This window comes from Hesperophylax consimilis, chromosome 13 (assembly GCF_061612785.1).
Source record: "Hesperophylax consimilis isolate HC1 chromosome 13, BYU_Hcon_1.0, whole genome shotgun sequence".
NCBI lineage: Eukaryota > Metazoa > Arthropoda > Insecta > Trichoptera > Limnephilidae > Hesperophylax > Hesperophylax consimilis.
The window spans coordinates 36,811,160-36,829,960 of record NC_142848.1 but is presented as its reverse complement, the minus strand read 5'-3'; the positions used below and the strand labels follow the sequence as shown (position 1 = coordinate 36,829,960).

Here is an 18,801-nt window from a genome sequence, read left to right as displayed (position 1 = left end):
ATGTCAAATTAAAAAACGAACTGATTGTTTTATATGGTTGCGAAGAACTGTACGGTGCCGATGGAGCCCTCTCAATACTGCAATATCTTGAAGAATGCTCTTTACAGTCCATTTTCAGTGAAACTCTTACATTACTCAAAATCATTTGCACGATACCAATGACATCGGTTGAAAGTGAGCGCTGCTTTTCCACACTCATCAAAGTAAAGACATTTTCTAGAAATACAATGACCCAAGACCGTTTAAATGCCCTGTGTATGATTAGTATAGAGAAGGAACTGATAACCTCTATACCTGATTTTAATACCCGCGTAATTGAAGTGTTTTCAAATGCAAAAAGTGGGCGCATGGATTTTTTGTATAAGTGAAAAAAAAAACTAAATTTATTTCGTGCCACCTTTATTTGTTTTTTTTTATGTTTTAAAATATCTATTATATATTCTACAAAATTATTCTTCTCTAAAAACAATAATAATTAGCAACATACCTACATTGAGTGCTATAAAAACATTAAACAATTTAATTCCTATAAAACTTTTCTCATTATCTAATAATTGTGTCTAGTGTAAAGTGATTTAAAAACAATAATATGTAGGTACCCCTCCCACTAACTTTATTTAAGTTGTGTGACTGCTGCCGTATTCGACTATTTGACGAAGGACAACAGTAAGTAAATTTTAATTAGATATGTTTATCTTCTCTTGAATTTCTGAACCCCCTGTTAAAAAGACCACGAACCGCCACTGGTTGTTAGTATCACTTAAAATGGGCGAAGAAGCCCAACTATGTGCCGCCCTAGCAGCAAAAAATCCGCGGAGCTAGTAATACACTATTATTGCCCTTTCCAGTAAAATGCATATTTTATGACTGCATTCGTGGTTTGTTTGCGGCAAGAAATTTTTAATCAAATAAATATACTGGCGGTAATTCGCGGGGAGACGGAGGTAATTTGATAGATTTGTTATTATTTAATGTAAAAAATAGTAGGTAACGGATAATGAATTTGATTATCGTGTAGTCTAAGGGTATCTAAATTATTATGTGGATATGCGATAAAAAAACTAGAAATTAGATATTGTCCAAAACTCCCGTTTGGGTTAAGTAGATTACCTGCTTTCTGAATGGGAGTGTTAAAAATGAGCATACGGGCATATAACTATTATTGCTTATTATATTTTTTATCATCAGAAGGCACGGGTTCAATTCCCGTTGGCGGCATTTATTTTTACTCGGGAGATATTTTCAATTTATATTGATATTTCAGGCGACTAATTATTGCTTATAATAATTTTTTATCCTCTGTGCTATGCATAAAACTTTGTCTTATGAACTATCGTTTATCATTAAAATATAGTTTATCATTAAAAAAATAATAATATTACATTGATGGGTAAAAAAAATAATATTACACTTTTAAAAGGGTTAAGGTATCCCATATAAATGAAAACCGGATATGTTTATCCGACACACTATGTAGGTTACAAACTAATTTCATTAGAAACTTTGTTTCCATTTAAAAAGGTAGCTGCCAAAAATATGGGAAAAATTAGTTGTAAGATAATTTGCTCATTCTGAATTTGACATCGTGAACTCTATCAAAACTCTGTTCCTGTCTTGACCTGAATTTTGTTGTTTTTATGCCTTATTTTTGTCACGGCAGTATTTTTTTAATTATCCTATATTCTTAGATTTCTCCTTGCATTAACTTCAGATAATATGGAATATTTTACAATTAGACATAACCCGTTAATAAATAAATAAACAAATTTGATAGTTAGTTCTTGCAACCGTAGTGTAAAATGGAACATACTACCTATCTAGTACTTCTAGTAGGTATATGAAAAATATATAGATTTATTGGATGTACTGGCGTTTTTCATTTCATAAAGATAGGTCAAAAATACTGGTTGTATTGAGACAGTGGTCGACAACTTACCCACATAATCCTGATCAGAAAGAGCAGATTGAGCGCCAGTCCTGCCATTGCGGGGGCCTTGTAGATCCAATCGCAGGGGTGCTCACGCATGAACAGGCACACGTTGGGCATCCCTGCAAGCTGAAACAATTACAATTACAATAAGTCAATTGATAATTATAATCGAACGCAAATTCAAGTACACATACATTAAAATTACCTCCACATTATACCCGGAGATGTTTAGGTAGAAAACTGAGTATTGCTGGTTTATTAAAAATCTCTTTAAATTATTCGTATTTAGGTTAAAAACGGGATTTCAGGCCATTCCCTGATAACTTTTAGTATATTCTTAATATATTTGAACACGTGTCCCGACATCGTTATAATACATGCCTCTTTTACTAAAAGTTTAACAGGAAAAGAAAATATTCTTAGAAAATAAATTAGCAATACACATTTTTCTCCGTGTAACATCAAAACCTCCTGATCATCTATATATATCCTAATAAATCTAAACAAAATATGAAATAGAATAAGACAGGGAAAAATAAAAATTTAACAGTCACAACTAAGTTGAGCCCAGATTCTCTTGTCTTACACAGGCGTCTTAAACCACTGCAACCAAAAATCCTGAGTCCTGCGTCCACACCACTGCGACCAACTTACTAAGGGTGATATTTGTCGATATCACATTACAAATTCAGAATTAACAATATCACACGAATCATGATATCAACAAATAAGACTTTAATGTTATTTATTATTTATTTCCATTAATGAGAATAATAATATAGAAATAAAATATTTTGTATTATAAAATGAAGGTGAAAGTAAATAATATAAAAATAAAATGGAACAGTTGTCACAAAATTAAAATACTGGCAAAACTTAATAATAAGATTGTACTTATCTTTTTCATTTTCAAAAAAATAAATGGAGTTCTATGAATTAAACACAAAAACAATAAATAATGACTCTATTCATAAGACATTAGTTGATAAATTTTTTACAAACGTTAAAGCAAAAGCAAACAATATTTTGGTGCGGGAATATATTTCATGAAGTAAATATTTTGGTGTGGTAATATTTCATTAGGTAAATATTCAGGGAAACACGTCGACAAGTAAATTATAATGCAATGTAAATCCACAAAAAATATCCATTAATCCACAATTAGAGTTTGAATAGGATTAACTGAATTATATACCTTTAAAATTGAGTTTTAAAACAACAAAAAAATGTGTAGGAAACAAGAATACAAGGGTATGGATTTGAGATTTTCACGGCAAAAAGTATTATAGTGATTTATTTTCGGGGTATTATGCCGTGTAGCGCTACCTCCTTCTTTATACACTCTATGGGATGTGTGGGATTGTTCTAACCTCCCCACATCCTGGAATAAAGAATTTATTTATTTAGCCAACGTTTCGGACAACATTGCAGTGTCCATCATCAGGGAAGATGTGACACGTGAGATGGACACATCTGCCCTGATGATAGACACTGCAATGTTGTCCGAAACTTTGGCTAAAGAATACCCCCAAAACAAATCACCATAAAGATTACAAGTCTAATTTAATATGTTTTTTAACATTCCCACCACATGGTTTTAAATTATTTAAATAATCTTACGGTGAAATTTAAATTGTAAAACATAGTATTATAGATTCGCATAAAACTAGAGAAAAAAAATTGTCAAGGAAGTAGGTACATTTATTTTGGGGTGTAGAAAATTCGTGAACCTAAATTCCAGAATGAGTGACCAAAGAGAATGAGTTACAAAGTAAAAGAGACGTAAAAATAACAAGACTAGTTTTCCTTTCCAGAAAATAAATTAATGAATTCCACACATTACGGTTATCATAACAAATCCAGACTCCAAATCCAGCGATAATTTGGGGAATTTTCCTCTGATTTGCGTTCTTTCACAAGATCGGTATAGATCTTAGGGTACCGCCGCTCCGGGAATCATTTATTGGATAACGAACATCCCTGCCATAGTCACTTAGCAGAGGTATCCGGGTTCATGTGGTGAGGTTTGTGTAGGTCTTGGCGGCGGATGGGTTAAGGGAGACCTATTCACCTCTCTCCAGCCAGACTTTCTCTCGACCCTCGATGTATTCATACGTCCGTCACTCCTGGACACGTCCATATTCCTAACCACAGTCACACCCTTTTCCTTCTCAGAACACTATCTGCTTCTTTTACCTAAAAAGATCCTCCAAACAACATCCCCAGAGATTTTTTTTCCTCAGGGCTTGAAAAAAAAATTTATAAAATTCTTCTAATTCTAAAAGACTTTTAAATCAGGGCCTCAGTGAATTTCCAATTAATATCCTCCTCACAGCTACAAAAATCCCCAAATTTTCTAATGCTATAATTCCATTGACTTTGGGTAGACAAAACAACGTTTTATATCAGATGAAAGTTAAAAAGCTAAGTTTCTTGATGAATTATATTGAATTACTAATAACAAAACAGTTTTTAAACTGATTATTAACGTAAATGTTTACGATGAAAATTATTTAATGTTTCAAAAAAGTTTGAATTCGATTCCGGTGATTAAAATTTAAGTGGAAAATTACCGGGAAGTCTGGCTTAATTCAAGTTTAAACACTGTGAGTCAAAAAAACGTAAAATGAGAACTGTTAAGACTACTTTGTTATGGACTTCTAATTTTCTTTGTCCATAAATAATACTTTGTAGCGTTATTATACTTATTCTACGCTCGGGTGACTTTCAAAAGCAAATATATTACGTACTGTAAAGAAAATATTAAAAAATTTGCGATGATATTGAATAATAATTGGTTCATTTTATCGACTGTACGTAGGCTCTACTCTTCCATATTGGAGGTTGGCTATCATCAGGGGACTGATGATAGCCAACCTAAACAACTGCACTTGAGGAAAAATGAAAATAAATTTGTTAAAAAACATTATCGAACGATTGCTTAAGGCGACGAAGACTCTAATAACGGGGATTTGCTCAACGCTCACATTTTAATTATTTCTGATGAAAGTATTACTGAAAACTCAAATGTTACCAGAGCGATCCCACGAAGTTAAGTTATTTATATTTAAGATTAAAAAATCAGGACCTTAAAATTAAAATATTTTATGTAAAACAGCTTAAACAAATAGTAATACGTTCTTCAACCATAAAAATTTACGGTAAACACCAGATGTTATTTGTGTAGACGATGAACTAGTAACTTTCCAAGGTATAAATAATAAAGAGTGTAGAGGATTAAGAAAGTATTGCTAAAATCTCAATAAAAAAATTTAGATTTTAGTAATACGTTCATCAGAAATAATTAAGATTAACCCAACGGAAATACCGATTTTACAGATCTGTTGGGGCAAAGTCTATAAATTTTCCAATAAAAATGGCGGAATATAATCAAGTCTCAATAATTGCTTCGCGGTTAGAGCGTTGGTGCGGTAAGACAGAGATCCTGGTTCGATACCCAGTTGCGGCCGCTACTTATTGTGTCATGTTTCGTGAAGATTTACTAATTGGTGGTGCGAAACTGCGACTCTACATTATAAGTTGGTGTTAGAAGGAGCAGCTAGGATAAGCCTAGGATTAGTCCCAAAACAATGTCAACTATGTTATATGGGAAAATTAATTTCTTCGCATACGCCAAACTCGATGGACAGTACTTAACAATATTTCAAATCTGGGTTACTGGAACATAAGTCGCAGTTGAGTCCGCAAATATGCTAGCTTCAAGATGCTACATCTATAAAATTATTTTTCGCGGTCTCCTTTATGCCACACTAAACATATTATGAGTTTGAAAAGTTGGTTTTGACATCTTCTCCTTCTTGCATTAATTATTCCGGTCATGGTTATTTTATTTTTATTTTATTTTATTTTAAATACATAAACGGCTATACTGCCTTTCATAAATATACATATAATAGAGTACAAAGTAAGACAAATAATATCATTACATTATAGTAGTTTTAAACTTAAAAATAACATACAATTATTTTGTGTATCACAACCAAAAATAACAAAAAAATAACAATGAGAAACATCATCATTTCATTTCAACATCTCCATATTGCGTATATAAAGTTACATTATGGAAAAATAATTTTTGAGTGCATGTTTATATTGCGCTAATTTTAAGAAATAAATGTCGCCGATGTCGGCATGTTCATTTCCCAAAATGTGTAATCGACTGATTGGTGAGTAATAATGTGATAATGTATGTGTGTTATTATAGTAGAACGGTAGAGTCAGTCTATTGTTAGCGCGACCAGGGCAATGAAATCGTATTAGCTCTATTAAATCAGGGGTATCTAGGACCGAGTGAATTATTTTATATAATATTAATAGATCACAGATTTTTCTGCGATCTGATAAATTTACGAGATTAGTCCAGTTCAATAACAAATTATAGTCCACGGATTCTCTTGGAATACCTAATTTAAAATGAATATACCTAAGGAATCTATGCTGGACTTTTTCAATATATATTTTAGAATGGTTACATTGGACAGGTTGGACAGTTGCAGGATTCGATACTGGAACTTCCTTTCCATACAGGCTATACTAATACACATTTACCTACTCCATACATTCTGCGTGAACGCCAATGGATCTTTGTAACCTTCAAATTGATTCTAGTGATAGAATATTAAGAGATCGCTGCTTCGTTATTATGTAAAAAGTTTTATTTATCCGACATGACAGTCTAATTCCACCCGCCTTGAAAATACAAATAAGCGGATTCCGTAAGTGATTCCGAAATCGTTTTAAAATAAGCGCAATTTCATTCAACGAAAGTGACTTGTCTAATAACGTCTGCTTAAAATTCGTTTTGAACTCCGCTTTACCGCCGTAAAACTTTCGCCTTTGGAAACTTATTAGCGGCCTTTAGGGGGAAGACTGTGGGAACATAAAGCTGAACCACTTTCGTTAATTAGTGTTATCTGTTGGACGCCTTTGAGGAAGAAGAATAATTAAGGGGTTGAAAAGCATAATTTAGTTATTTATCATTTTATTTTATACTTGTTTCTTGTATCCGGTATAATTTGCATCGTTTTGAGAAAAGCAATCGAATTTTGATTTTAAACAAGGTAATGTTTATATAGGTATTTTCGTGGGCTAAAGCTGGACCGATCGATCATTTTACCACCCGGGTCTCTCACGATCGGGTTCTTTTACACATATTAATTGCTTGGAGGTTGGGACTTGAAAGAGGCGAGTACTCATACGATGAAATTGAACAAGCTTTAAACATTTCTTCTTTAGAAAAGCGTTGAAGGGACTGTTATCTAATTTGCATATTCAAAATTATCAACGGTATTACTGACACACCTGGTTTTTTGCGTCTCATCCAGTTTAACGTCCCTTCCTTGCTGTTCCTCAATAAACATTTCACTAATTATGGTTTCCATTCTACTTTGTTCAGAATGTCGAGACTTGTAAACTCACCATCAAGTCGAAGCATTGAATTTTTTGGTGTAAACCTAAATGAATTTCGACAGTCAATACGTAATGTGTCATTTTTAAAGCCCTTTAAACCTTATTCATTCACTGTAATTGTCATGTAACACTTGTGATTGTCCTCCACCTGTACTTTTTGTATTATCTGTATATTTTCATTGCTCATCATTTATATATGTTCACTTTTCACTGCCATCTTTGTTTCTTATTCGTGTTAAAAATATTATATTGTTAACGGACTATTTGTCCGTAAATAAATGGAAAAAATGCCATAGAGTAGAAAAGAGAAATCAACATGAGTGCGCATCAACCGATCTTTTTTATCTGTTACTTTCATTTGACGTAGATAGGTAATAAGTAAAATATAGTCTATTTTAGACATCAGTTCAGTTATCTACGATCTCTATTTGTGTGTCGCGATAACGAGATTTGAGATGCCCAGTTTACAAAAAGCATTCATTTTTAATCATTTTCACACCATCACCCGTCACATGTCAAAAAGCAAATGCTGACGATCGAATCTTTGTTGAAGAAGCAACCCGCTCGCTTATTTATGGTTCGTGAGCGGGTAACAATGAGCGGGTATTCCACGGTCAATTTAGGAACCAGGACTACTTTGAACACCTGACAACTATGGCATTAATTATTTTCTTCTGATAGGCATGTGCGGGATTTTCGGAAGCTCTGGTCGTGGTATTGAGATGTAAAATAAAACTTGCGAGAATATCAATTTCGTTTCAGAGGGCATTCCGACTCCAACTATAAATACCCTTGACGTATCAGGGTTTGCCCCTTCAATTTATCAATTAAATTATTATTTTAAGTGTTCTGAGAGTTCACTCCTGACTGAGTGTGATAAGTAAAGCCGGAATTCAATTGTCTAGTGAAGATTTCAGCCCTGTATTTGAGTATGTAAATCCTAGGTGCGGGTCCAATAGACTTAAATCACACAGGAGCGGATTGTAAATCACAATTCAATTGAAAAAAAAGATATTTTTTATTGATTTTCTATAAAAAATATGCTTTATAATATTGAAAATATCTTGTAACATGATAAAAATAAAGTCTTTAATCCTGGATCGTAAACAAGTAAACAATAAGGGCTTAGTTACTGAACGAACAAATGAAAAGCTATTCTTATAAGAATCATCAAAACTTTACGATCAATGTTAAAACCAATATCCAGAGTAGTGAAGCTCAAATTCTAATGAATTAATAAACGACAATAGAATAAAACAAACAACTCTATGTCCTAAGTCGTAGTACTATGTCACGCAGGCTCGACATTAATTATTTGATCATAAATGTAAAATAGCGAAAATTTAAATTTAATTTTCTACTTTTATTTATGTATTCATCAGTTTACTTCGAAGAGAAAGCGTAAAACATGACATATTTTGAAATATCAAATCTTTTGAATGTCCAATAAGGAAGAATCAGTATAATAATAGTAGTTGCCAACATAACGCAATGAAACTCATATTGACATTACCATGTATTATTATTATTTTTAATTAACTTAATGCAAAAAAACACACACCAAAATGCAATGCTAAAAGTAACAAACGTCAGAAAAGCACGCACCGAAGCGTAATCAATATACAAAGTGTTAAGAGAACTACTACTTGCAGCAGTGATTTTAGAGCTATTTGGAATTAAAAAAATACAAAGCATATTGGTCTTCGGTGACCGTTTTTTTTCGTGAATGAAAGAAAGAATGTAAATCTTGAAAATGTGAAATTTATGCCACTTTTCAACATTCGATCGAGCTAAAAATAGATTATAATAATATTAATAATTGGATAATTTGTAGAGCGCTGTTTTTGTGAAAAATCACCTCAAGGGCGCTGTACAATTTATTTCCTAGGATCTACATTTGTTATTTAGAAAAGATACCAAAACATACTTACCTGGCAAGTCACTTCCGAAAAACACACTTATATTAAAAAGTGTATGCTTATAAAAGATAAAACTGCACGCAGAGGACACTATATCAAAAAACACTGGTCATCGCATGACCTTTAGTCTGCTATAGTTTTTTTATTTTAATTAAACTGTATTTTAACTGTCTTAAAAAGCCTACAAATTGTTAATTGTTATCATTTTTATTTATTTATTTTTAATTATTATTTTTATTTATTTTATTTTATTTTTAGTATTTTTTTTAAATAAAACAGATAGAATGATATATAGACAGATAGAATCGTTGTCGATGACAATGCATGCCATCAAATTTTGGTGGCAATCCCACATACACACACGCACACTAACGCAATTCTCTGAAATTGGATGACATTACAGTCGTTAATATAGTAATGTCGTTCCTACAACGTGTTTTGGCGCGTTAGCATAGTTGACCCAGTCTCTGGGGGAAAAGGTTAAATTTGCTTTAAAACCATTTTTTTTAAGTTCAAGGCATTTTAAATGTTCATAGCAGCTTAAGAGCCTTTTTTCTTTGAAATTATCTACTGGCTGGCTCAAAAGATCGAGAATTGAAAAAAGAAGTATTATGTTAAAATTTGTTTTTCATGAGTTGAATTTTTTCTTTATCGAAAAACATAACAAAAAACAGTAAATATTGGACAGTTTAGTGTCATATTGCGGTTACTCTGCTGAGATGTCTAGTTACGAAATGACGTGTCAAGGTTTTTTGTTTCAATAAATAAAAAAAAAAATTTTTTTTTAAACAAATCAAATCCACCTAAGACCAAAATTACCATTATATTTTTTCTCCAAATAAGGTCAGGAATCACTGGTTAAAGTTCAATTCAACATCCTGTATATCAAGAATCGTCAACATAAAGTATTTATAAAGATAGTTTGCATTGGTAATTAGATTTTAGGAATATTATTTTTAATGAATTTTGGATAAAAGAGTCATTACCACTGAGCTAGTCCGCCTCTGATAATACACATAGATAGAATAATTGACTATTCTCAGGACTCCTTGGGTTAACCGAATACAATGACCACGTTTTGATTTAGTTCATAAATCTACAGAAATATTAATGTATCTTGGCTCTGGTGATTAAGGACGAGAATCCTGGTTTAGGCATCTTCCCTTCTATGTTTTAGTCCTAGAGTAGAGATATCTGAATTCCATTGTCACCTTGTTTCTGAAAAGGTGTACCATTGATGGGATTACATTGTGATTGAAATTACAGACTCTCAAATCTTAATCACTTGGACTCGTATTATTAACCCTTCAGGCCAAAATTAAAACTGATTTTTTTTACAATATTTTTTCCAATGGTTTAAAAGTTGATACTACTTTAGTATCAATAGTTCTCGCGTGTTTTTCATAAAATGACAAATCTTACTCTGCGTACCAAAACTGTAACATTTTATTATATAAAATTGAAGATTGAAAAAAGACTTTCAAGCCGAAAAAATGGGAAGAAAAAAATCAACCGATTAAACACAAAAATCATAATTTTCGAGATATAATTTGTATTTAATTTCCGTTGGTATGTTTATATGTGGTGATGTGAAAATGATTTCCCTTAGGACCTATGACATCTCTGGGGATGCTGTGTGGAGGGTCTTTATGGGGAGAATAAGGAGTGAACATGGGTCTTGAAGAGACACACGTTATTGGAGGAAGGAAACACAGAGGCTGGCAAATCGTTTGACAGCCGAGCCTTTGAACTCAAGAACGAGTCGTAGAAGCGACCCGTTCTAATGTGACTAATGTCAACCGTGTATAAATGTTGGACGCGCGTGTTTCCCGGTAATGCATTGGTGCCGATGGGATCAATGACGCTTGTTCCTTGGAGCATCTTCTATTGTAATACCGGTAGAACAATAACAGCATACCTACCTGACGCCTGTGCTCTAAATATTTCAATCCGCCTGTTAAGATAGGGGAATCTAATTTGGTATTTTAATACCTTGTATCGAACGCATGAGGGATAAGAAAGCTAGTATTTACCCGGCCGGCGAGTACTGAACACAACGCGCGCCCGGACACAGTATTTACGTGGTATCCCCTCCCCGGCTGGAGAGCACTGGGCACATCGCAAGCCGTGGACCCAGTATTTACGTCGCATCCCCTCTCCTTTGCCCAGGCGAAGCCAAGCCAAACAGTGAACGGCGACGGCCAGTCAATCACCGCAAAGCACGATAATGCTAGAAATATTTCTCTTTTCATAAATAATTGCGCAAATTAATGTTAGATTTGCGTGAGTCTCGACGCAATAATGCTAAACAAAAATATACAGGTTGAAAGGCTGGACTCGCGTCTATTTTTTTTTTTTATTTTTTTTATTTATTGTTTGAAACATTTACAGAGTGTTAACAATTATTACATTTATATTATTTCGGTGGGAATGTGCACAGATATTAACACCCCAATTAAAAATGTTCAAAGCATGCGTAAACAAGGTTTAGTTGATATTAGGCGGAGATGCTAGTGGTGAAAGAAAAAAAAATACAAATATAATAATAATTAAAAAGAAATATAAAACATGAATATTAAGTATGGAATATAAAATATATTAAATGTACAGAGAAAGGATAAGGAAGAAAAGTAAAGAAAATAATAAAGCAATTATATCTCTTAACTGTTCTCCATAACATATCATGGTAGAAGATGGTTGATTTGTTTTTTAAAATATGCGAGACTGTTTGCGAATATATCTATAAGGTCGCATTCTACTGTATTGTACAGACGACACATTCTAGATAGTGGATTGAAATATGCAATATTATTATTAAATATATCAATATGGAATATATTTTGGCTCCTTAAATTATGTCTATTAGGGACTTTAATATGAATATTGCTCAGACAATTAGTGGTAAGAAGTTTATCATGAATAATTTTATATAAACATATTAAGTCTGCAAAGTGTCTTCTTTTTTCCAATGTCGTAAATTTGAAGTTTAGTAGACGTTCTTCATAAGATTTGAGTGAGGCATTTAATCCAAGTTTATATGATAACAGTCTTAGGAATTTTTTTTGCACAGATTCAATACTTTTAGAATATTTTATATAATGTGGGTTCCAGATAACACTCCCATATTCCAATTTGCTTCTCTTTGTCTATGTTGTAAAGTAATATTGAAATATGTAAACATTAATATTAAGTAGTTATAAGGATTTCCTCACACCATTGTCGGTCTGAGGACCCACTGATTCATATTGTACAATTTATTATAAAAACATTAAAAATGCTAGGCAGTTTTCATGAGATGAAGCGGCGTAAAGAGTACTGTTGAATAAATAATTTTAATATTGACTATTAAAGTCATATGAAAACACACGAAGCTGCACAAAGATGCACCTCATTTACGCGGGGCGGTTCAGACGCGCGCAGACTGATGTGTGCACGCCCCCGCTAGTCCTATATATACCGCGCGTAAAGCGATCTTAACTCTCTCTCTTCCGACATCTACTCTGACCGCTTCACTCTGGACTGCTTCTCCCGCTGGAACCACTACAACCGCCTTTGACTTCTGACCTTGCGCTTCCTTGGACTACCTACTGCTCTCTCCTTGGATATACGAAATCACAGCAACCGGAAAAGGCCCTGAACATAAAGCAGCTCACCAACTAGAAGATTCAGCACCCCTTATTTACAGTCAATGTAAAAGACTTGCGTCTGATACATACCTATTTACAGATGTCAAGATTTCGGAAATTTTGCTTTTGATTAACTAAATGAGAATAACTTCTTCGACTTCCTACCTGATGGCGGCAATGGACCCACAATATCAATATTTATATTTCTAAATCTCTCCCTGAGCGTTCCAATAAAACTGTGGGTATGCCTATTTACTTTGGCTTTCTGGCATAATATACACGTTGCGACCAACTCTTTTACGTCCCGCTGCATCTTTGACAAACGAACATTTGTTTCAGTGTTTCATGGGTTCTTCCGATGTCAGGGTGACAAGTTATCAAGTATACGTTGCCTCCAAGACCTAGGTATGAACATATGGTCTTGTAACCCTATGGACATATGTCACCAAAAAGTTGTAGAACTTCCGAGAATCTGGACTCGTTCCAAAAGCAGAGAAGTCTCGGTGTTCCTGCTTGCGATGAGTTCTGGGTAGTTGTTTTAGTCTAACCCCACCGCTTCATAATTGATTGACGGTAGAATTTTTTCACTTTAATCCTTGATAGTGCATCGGCAACATGGTTTTCTTTTCCGGGCTTTTAGACAATTTTTTATCTCTGGTCTTTGCCTTGGCGAACCATTATAGTAAATTTAGTAAATAAAGTACATCAACTAAAATATTTTACATGTCTCTACCTACTGTAATAACGTATTTTACTTATTACACTTATGATATAAACCTTCCAACCTTACGACTTATTTTGACTATCGATATCTACGCTATTTAAGTCATCCTGCAATTTGATAATCATTAAGGTTATTTATGAATGTCTACAGATTGGCATCATTGGCAAAAGAATCCTTTTGAGATTAGTACTGTCATATCACATTATTATTATCATAATATTACAGATAAGTATTTTATGATATTTTAACATAAATGTTGCCGGCCCTATACTGACGCTAAGGGGCCAGCCGATATAAATCGGAAAGCTACAAATACGGCTGGTATACCATTCGGCAGTGATTATGAGTAAAGTGTTTCACTATCCCGTAGTTAAACGCCCGTATAATATTTATATCCGGATTACGAGAAAATGGCGTTCGCGTCTCTTTCCCAACGAAAGATGCCACCATATGAATTCCACCTGTCCTGCGCCCCCTAGGCGCTTGTAGGTAAAAGCCAGACATATTTTTGTATGTAGAGATTGCGAAAGCAATGTCGGCTACTTTTATCTTGTTTCTAATTAGTTTCTCCGGCTTGCCCGTGGCTCGCAAGGAGATACCAGGAAAAGCCATAGCATTGTTATGAATATATTCTTAGAGGGTAAACATGTTTTGCAATTGCTGGTTATTAACGAAACGAATTAAACTAATTAAAACGAATCTAACAAATTCTTATTTGTGGAAAAGTTAGTAGGAAGTTTGTAGGAATGCCACAGCCTAGTTCGCCCTTCCACCCACAACAGGAGAAGAAATTAAAAACAGAAATTTGAATTTAATAAAAATATATATTTTCAGAAACAAAGATGGTGAATTTCGCGGAAAATTCAAAACCCTTCTGCACAAAGCAATGTCGAGCAAACATAATTACCATCGGCCCTAATTGAAGATAACACCAAGGGTTTGGACTGAAGCACTGAACAAATAATCTCTAGAAGTGTGAACTTTTTGATATAAACTGATGTCGCCAATTAACTCCTTGTGACCGTTTGATTTCTAGTCCCAGAGAGGCCAAAGAAATATGGTGATTAATTTTTGGGTTATTGGTTTTGCGATTCTTCCTTCTTTTGCCAACGTTTCATGAATACGTGTTCCGATCTTTTATGAAAATACTGATAGTTTATAGAGAAATGGTATATTGTCACCTTTTTAACAGGATTATAATAAAGTAGAAGTACTCATTTTTAAATCTTGAAAATTAAAACTGCATTTCATAACTAAACAACAAAACATTATGCACAAGATATACGACCGTATCTTGTAATTATTTTTAATTTTCATTTTAATTTTATTTTATAATTTACACCTTTTAATTTGTTGAATTTTATAAAACTGTAAAACGGGGGCCTCAGCAGTCTAAGCACGGGTATCATCTAGTGATCCAAAAATATATAATATGACAACAATCGCTTGAGTGGGTGTTTAGCCGCCTGTAATAATGATGATTGCACCGGGATTGTTGAGACAGACGAGTTTTTACTTCTCTTTGTTTCTCAATTATAATGCGGATCATCTGACAGTGATATTCTCTACAAGAAATCTACTTCTCAAAATATTGAATGTTTTTTTATAGTACTACGCATTTTTTCTGATTTTAGATTTTTCATTTTGTGTAGCTATTTTTACATTGGTGGAATTTAGTTAATAATGTATGTATAGTAATTTACTTAAAAATCTACATGTAATATCCGAAAAACACAATAATTTAAATTCCCGGTGCCAGCACTGGAATCTCTAGACTGATAAATACTAGCACCGTAATCCCGGTTGTGAAAAAATCCCTAAATAAAGTACATAAATATATATTTTTAAAATAAATACCCGAAAGCCCAATTATGTCTAATCTTCCAATTATGACTTAATCTTTTATAAAAATTTCGCTAATAAACAATTACATAATGTTAATTAAGTGTTAATCTCAAGTGACCTACCGGGTACTTACCCGGTACTGTATATTATCAACATAAATCATTGTAGAAATGTATTACATATTTGTACAGCGTCACTGAGGAGATTTCGCACAAAAACGGAGCTATAAAAATCATCCAAATATAATAATAATAGCATAGCATCTCAATGGCAGTTCATTCCATGAATGAGGTTCTGTTCTTTCTGCCTAATCTTCCAGCGAGTCGGCGTAGAATTATTACTTCTGTTCTAAACTCGATTTCTCTTAGACGTATTGAGATAACGGCTGTTATAAATAACTATCCAATGATTTCCGTTCAACGTAATGCATCTCAAGTGGTCCAGTGGATGTTTGGTTGTGTGTTAGCACGTGGTACAGATCGTACTGAAGTGTTTAGTGGCTTCAGCTAAGTGACGAAATCAAAATCTCTATGCCTACTCCAAACCTGCATTAAGTGCGCGTTGGATTTAAATTATCCAGAAATTTTTATGTTGGCAACCTTTATATTTGACATTAATCATCTGTAGTCATTTAGGTTACAAAAAAATTATCGCTTTACAAGAAAAAAGCGTTGTTATTATTGAAATCATCACAAATGCGGGGAAACTTTTGCGGAGACTGTTCGAGAAGTTTATGAAAAAAAATGAGGAACAAGTTCGGTTGTTGACAAAGAAACAAAAAATATACAATTTATTATTAATTGGTATTATTTATTGAAGCTTAAACCTTCATTATAATATTTATTCATTGAAGATTATCATTATGTGTTTCAAATTTTTGTTGAAAATTGTTGATATTATCTTAAATTATCAAATAATAATTAGCAGTATTTCATTTTAAAATTAAATCCGCCATACATGATGGGCCATATTAGTTGCATATTCCTACTGATCATATGTTCCGAAGCGGAACATTGCAGACAACACTTATGAATCGATAAGTTTGTTTCAATTGGCATTAGATTTGATTTTTTTTATTAATTGAAAAGGTAAATTTATTCATTGAAAATGTCAAAAACTGAAAAAAAAAATTTCATGTACATATTATATAAATTTTTTAAAAATCCGCGTGTGTATACGTGATTTCCACTAAAAATTGATAGAATGCATTGTCATCGACAAAGATTCTATCTGCCGATTATCAGATCGATCAGATGTCAGGAAATTGGTTAATTTCCGCTTCAAAGATTTGCAACAATTCATAACCGAAAACAAAATTGAAATTCAAATAGATGTTTTTAAAAAGGAAACCACTTCAGTTACAAACATTCAAAAATGATAATAATTACGTGAAAATGGAGAGAATATTTAATAAAACACGACTCGAATGAAATAAACGATTTTTTTCTATCGCGGGAATTTCATATAATTACCGTTTCGGCTTTACAAATGTATAAATAATATCTTCAAAAGAAGCATATATTTTTAAGGAACTTAAAACTTACAATGTTAAAGAGAAATACGTTATAAATCGGGAGAAATCCAGAATGCGTGGCCTTAAGTAACCTATTTGGGAAACGTAATGACGCAGTAAGCACGCTGTGTACAAACTGGAGACACGTTGAATTAATAAATAATAATAATTATTGGATAACTTGTATAGCGCCGTTTTTGTGCAAAATCACCTCAAGGGCGCTGTACAAACTTATAATACATTTCTACAGTGATCTATGTTATTACTTAACTATTTATGGAGAAAATATACATTACAATACTTATCTGGTAGGTCACTTGAGATTATAATTAACATTATCTAATTGTTTATTGGCGAAATTTAGATACAGGATTTAGGACGTAATTGAAAAATTGAATATAACTGGACTTTCTCTTAGGAATGGTATATTTAATTTAAGGGTACGACAGCTTATTAAGTATATTTAATTTAAGGGTACGACAGCTTTACCTGTGATAGATAGTTTTACGAAGTACCTATAATATATCGTTTATCGAGTATAAAACTGTCCTAAAGAAAAAAAATAATAATTTCAAATAATATAATAATAAAAGTTTCATCATCTGCCTTTTTTAAACAATTAGACATAATGATCACTGAGACTTCATTTACATATTCATCAATTTAGTAATATCCATGGTATAAAGTTACTATAAATATATTTATATGCTATATTTTCTGAAATAATTATAAATATGTTACATTTTATTTTTAGTGCAGTCGAGTGGTTTCTGTTTCAGTATATTTTCAAGCTTTTCATTTGAGATTTCAATGTTATAAGTTTTGAATGTCATAACATTGAATTAAAACATTCAAAACATACATTTAAATGTTATATGTTTTGAATGTTGGAGTTTTCAATAAGAGTGTGATTATTGTTAAAGAGTTCAGTAATATCGGAATTTTGTTTGCCCAAATGTTTCAAATATACTTACGTGTTAGTTGTAATTTCACGTGTTTTGTATTTATGAATATAAACGTGTATTGTTTTAGAATAGAGTTATACAATTAGACAGTCATGATGTTAAGATTGTTGAAAATTTCGTCATTGCCAGTTCTTACAGGGACTTTTAGAATAATTTTCATTATGGGTTTTTGGATTTAATTAGTAATTTTACGACATTTTCATTTGTACTGCCCCATCCGATACCGTAATGGCAAAGAGCCATGTAGATTTTGATTGAGAATTTTTTAATGAGGACATTCCTGACGATAAATAACTAAGGATGGGTTGTTTTACAGAATTTGAACAATTCATCAAATTTCACAGATGATTTTCAAGTTGTGAAGCTTATATTCTTTAATTTTTTGCTGTTATGATTTCAGTTTTGTGAAGCTCCTGACCAATAATGATACAATAATAGAACTTGAATAGATCCTACACAGAACTTGAAATCAACTTTAAAAATTGATTAATTTTTCAAATCCCGTGAAATAACCCGTCTTTAATCTTTTGCATTTTATTGATCGATTTTACACCTGGAAAATACAGTCAACGTTTTGTCTCAGCTTCAAATTGTACAGAAGACCATTTTTCTGATTTCTCTAACGGCTTACTTAAAGGCTGCAAGTAATCAAATGTTTAATTTTAAATGTCTAATATATTTGTTTGTTATTTTATAGTATGAAAAAAATTGCTCAATGGCTTAGGCCGATCACGGAAACCAGTGATCTTCTTTAGAGCTACACTATACCAACCATCATAACGACGATTGTTTTTTATGCACGATTTCAACAATAACTAACTAAAATAAAATAAATATGTATCAATAATC

General features: G+C 32.6%; 1 protein-coding gene across 1 annotated transcript in view; it reads right to left on the bottom strand.

Annotated features, from left to right (window-relative positions):
• Nucleotides 1-18,801, bottom strand: part of Dh44-R2 (Diuretic hormone 44 receptor 2) — a 573,525-nt gene that overhangs the window by 125,485 nt on the left and 429,239 nt on the right. Inside the window, exon 8 of the mRNA XM_089639080.1 lies at nucleotides 1,937-2,056. Coding sequence (XP_089495206.1) covers nucleotides 1,937-2,056 — 120 coding nt within the window. The remainder of the gene's footprint in view (nucleotides 1-1,936; nucleotides 2,057-18,801) is intronic.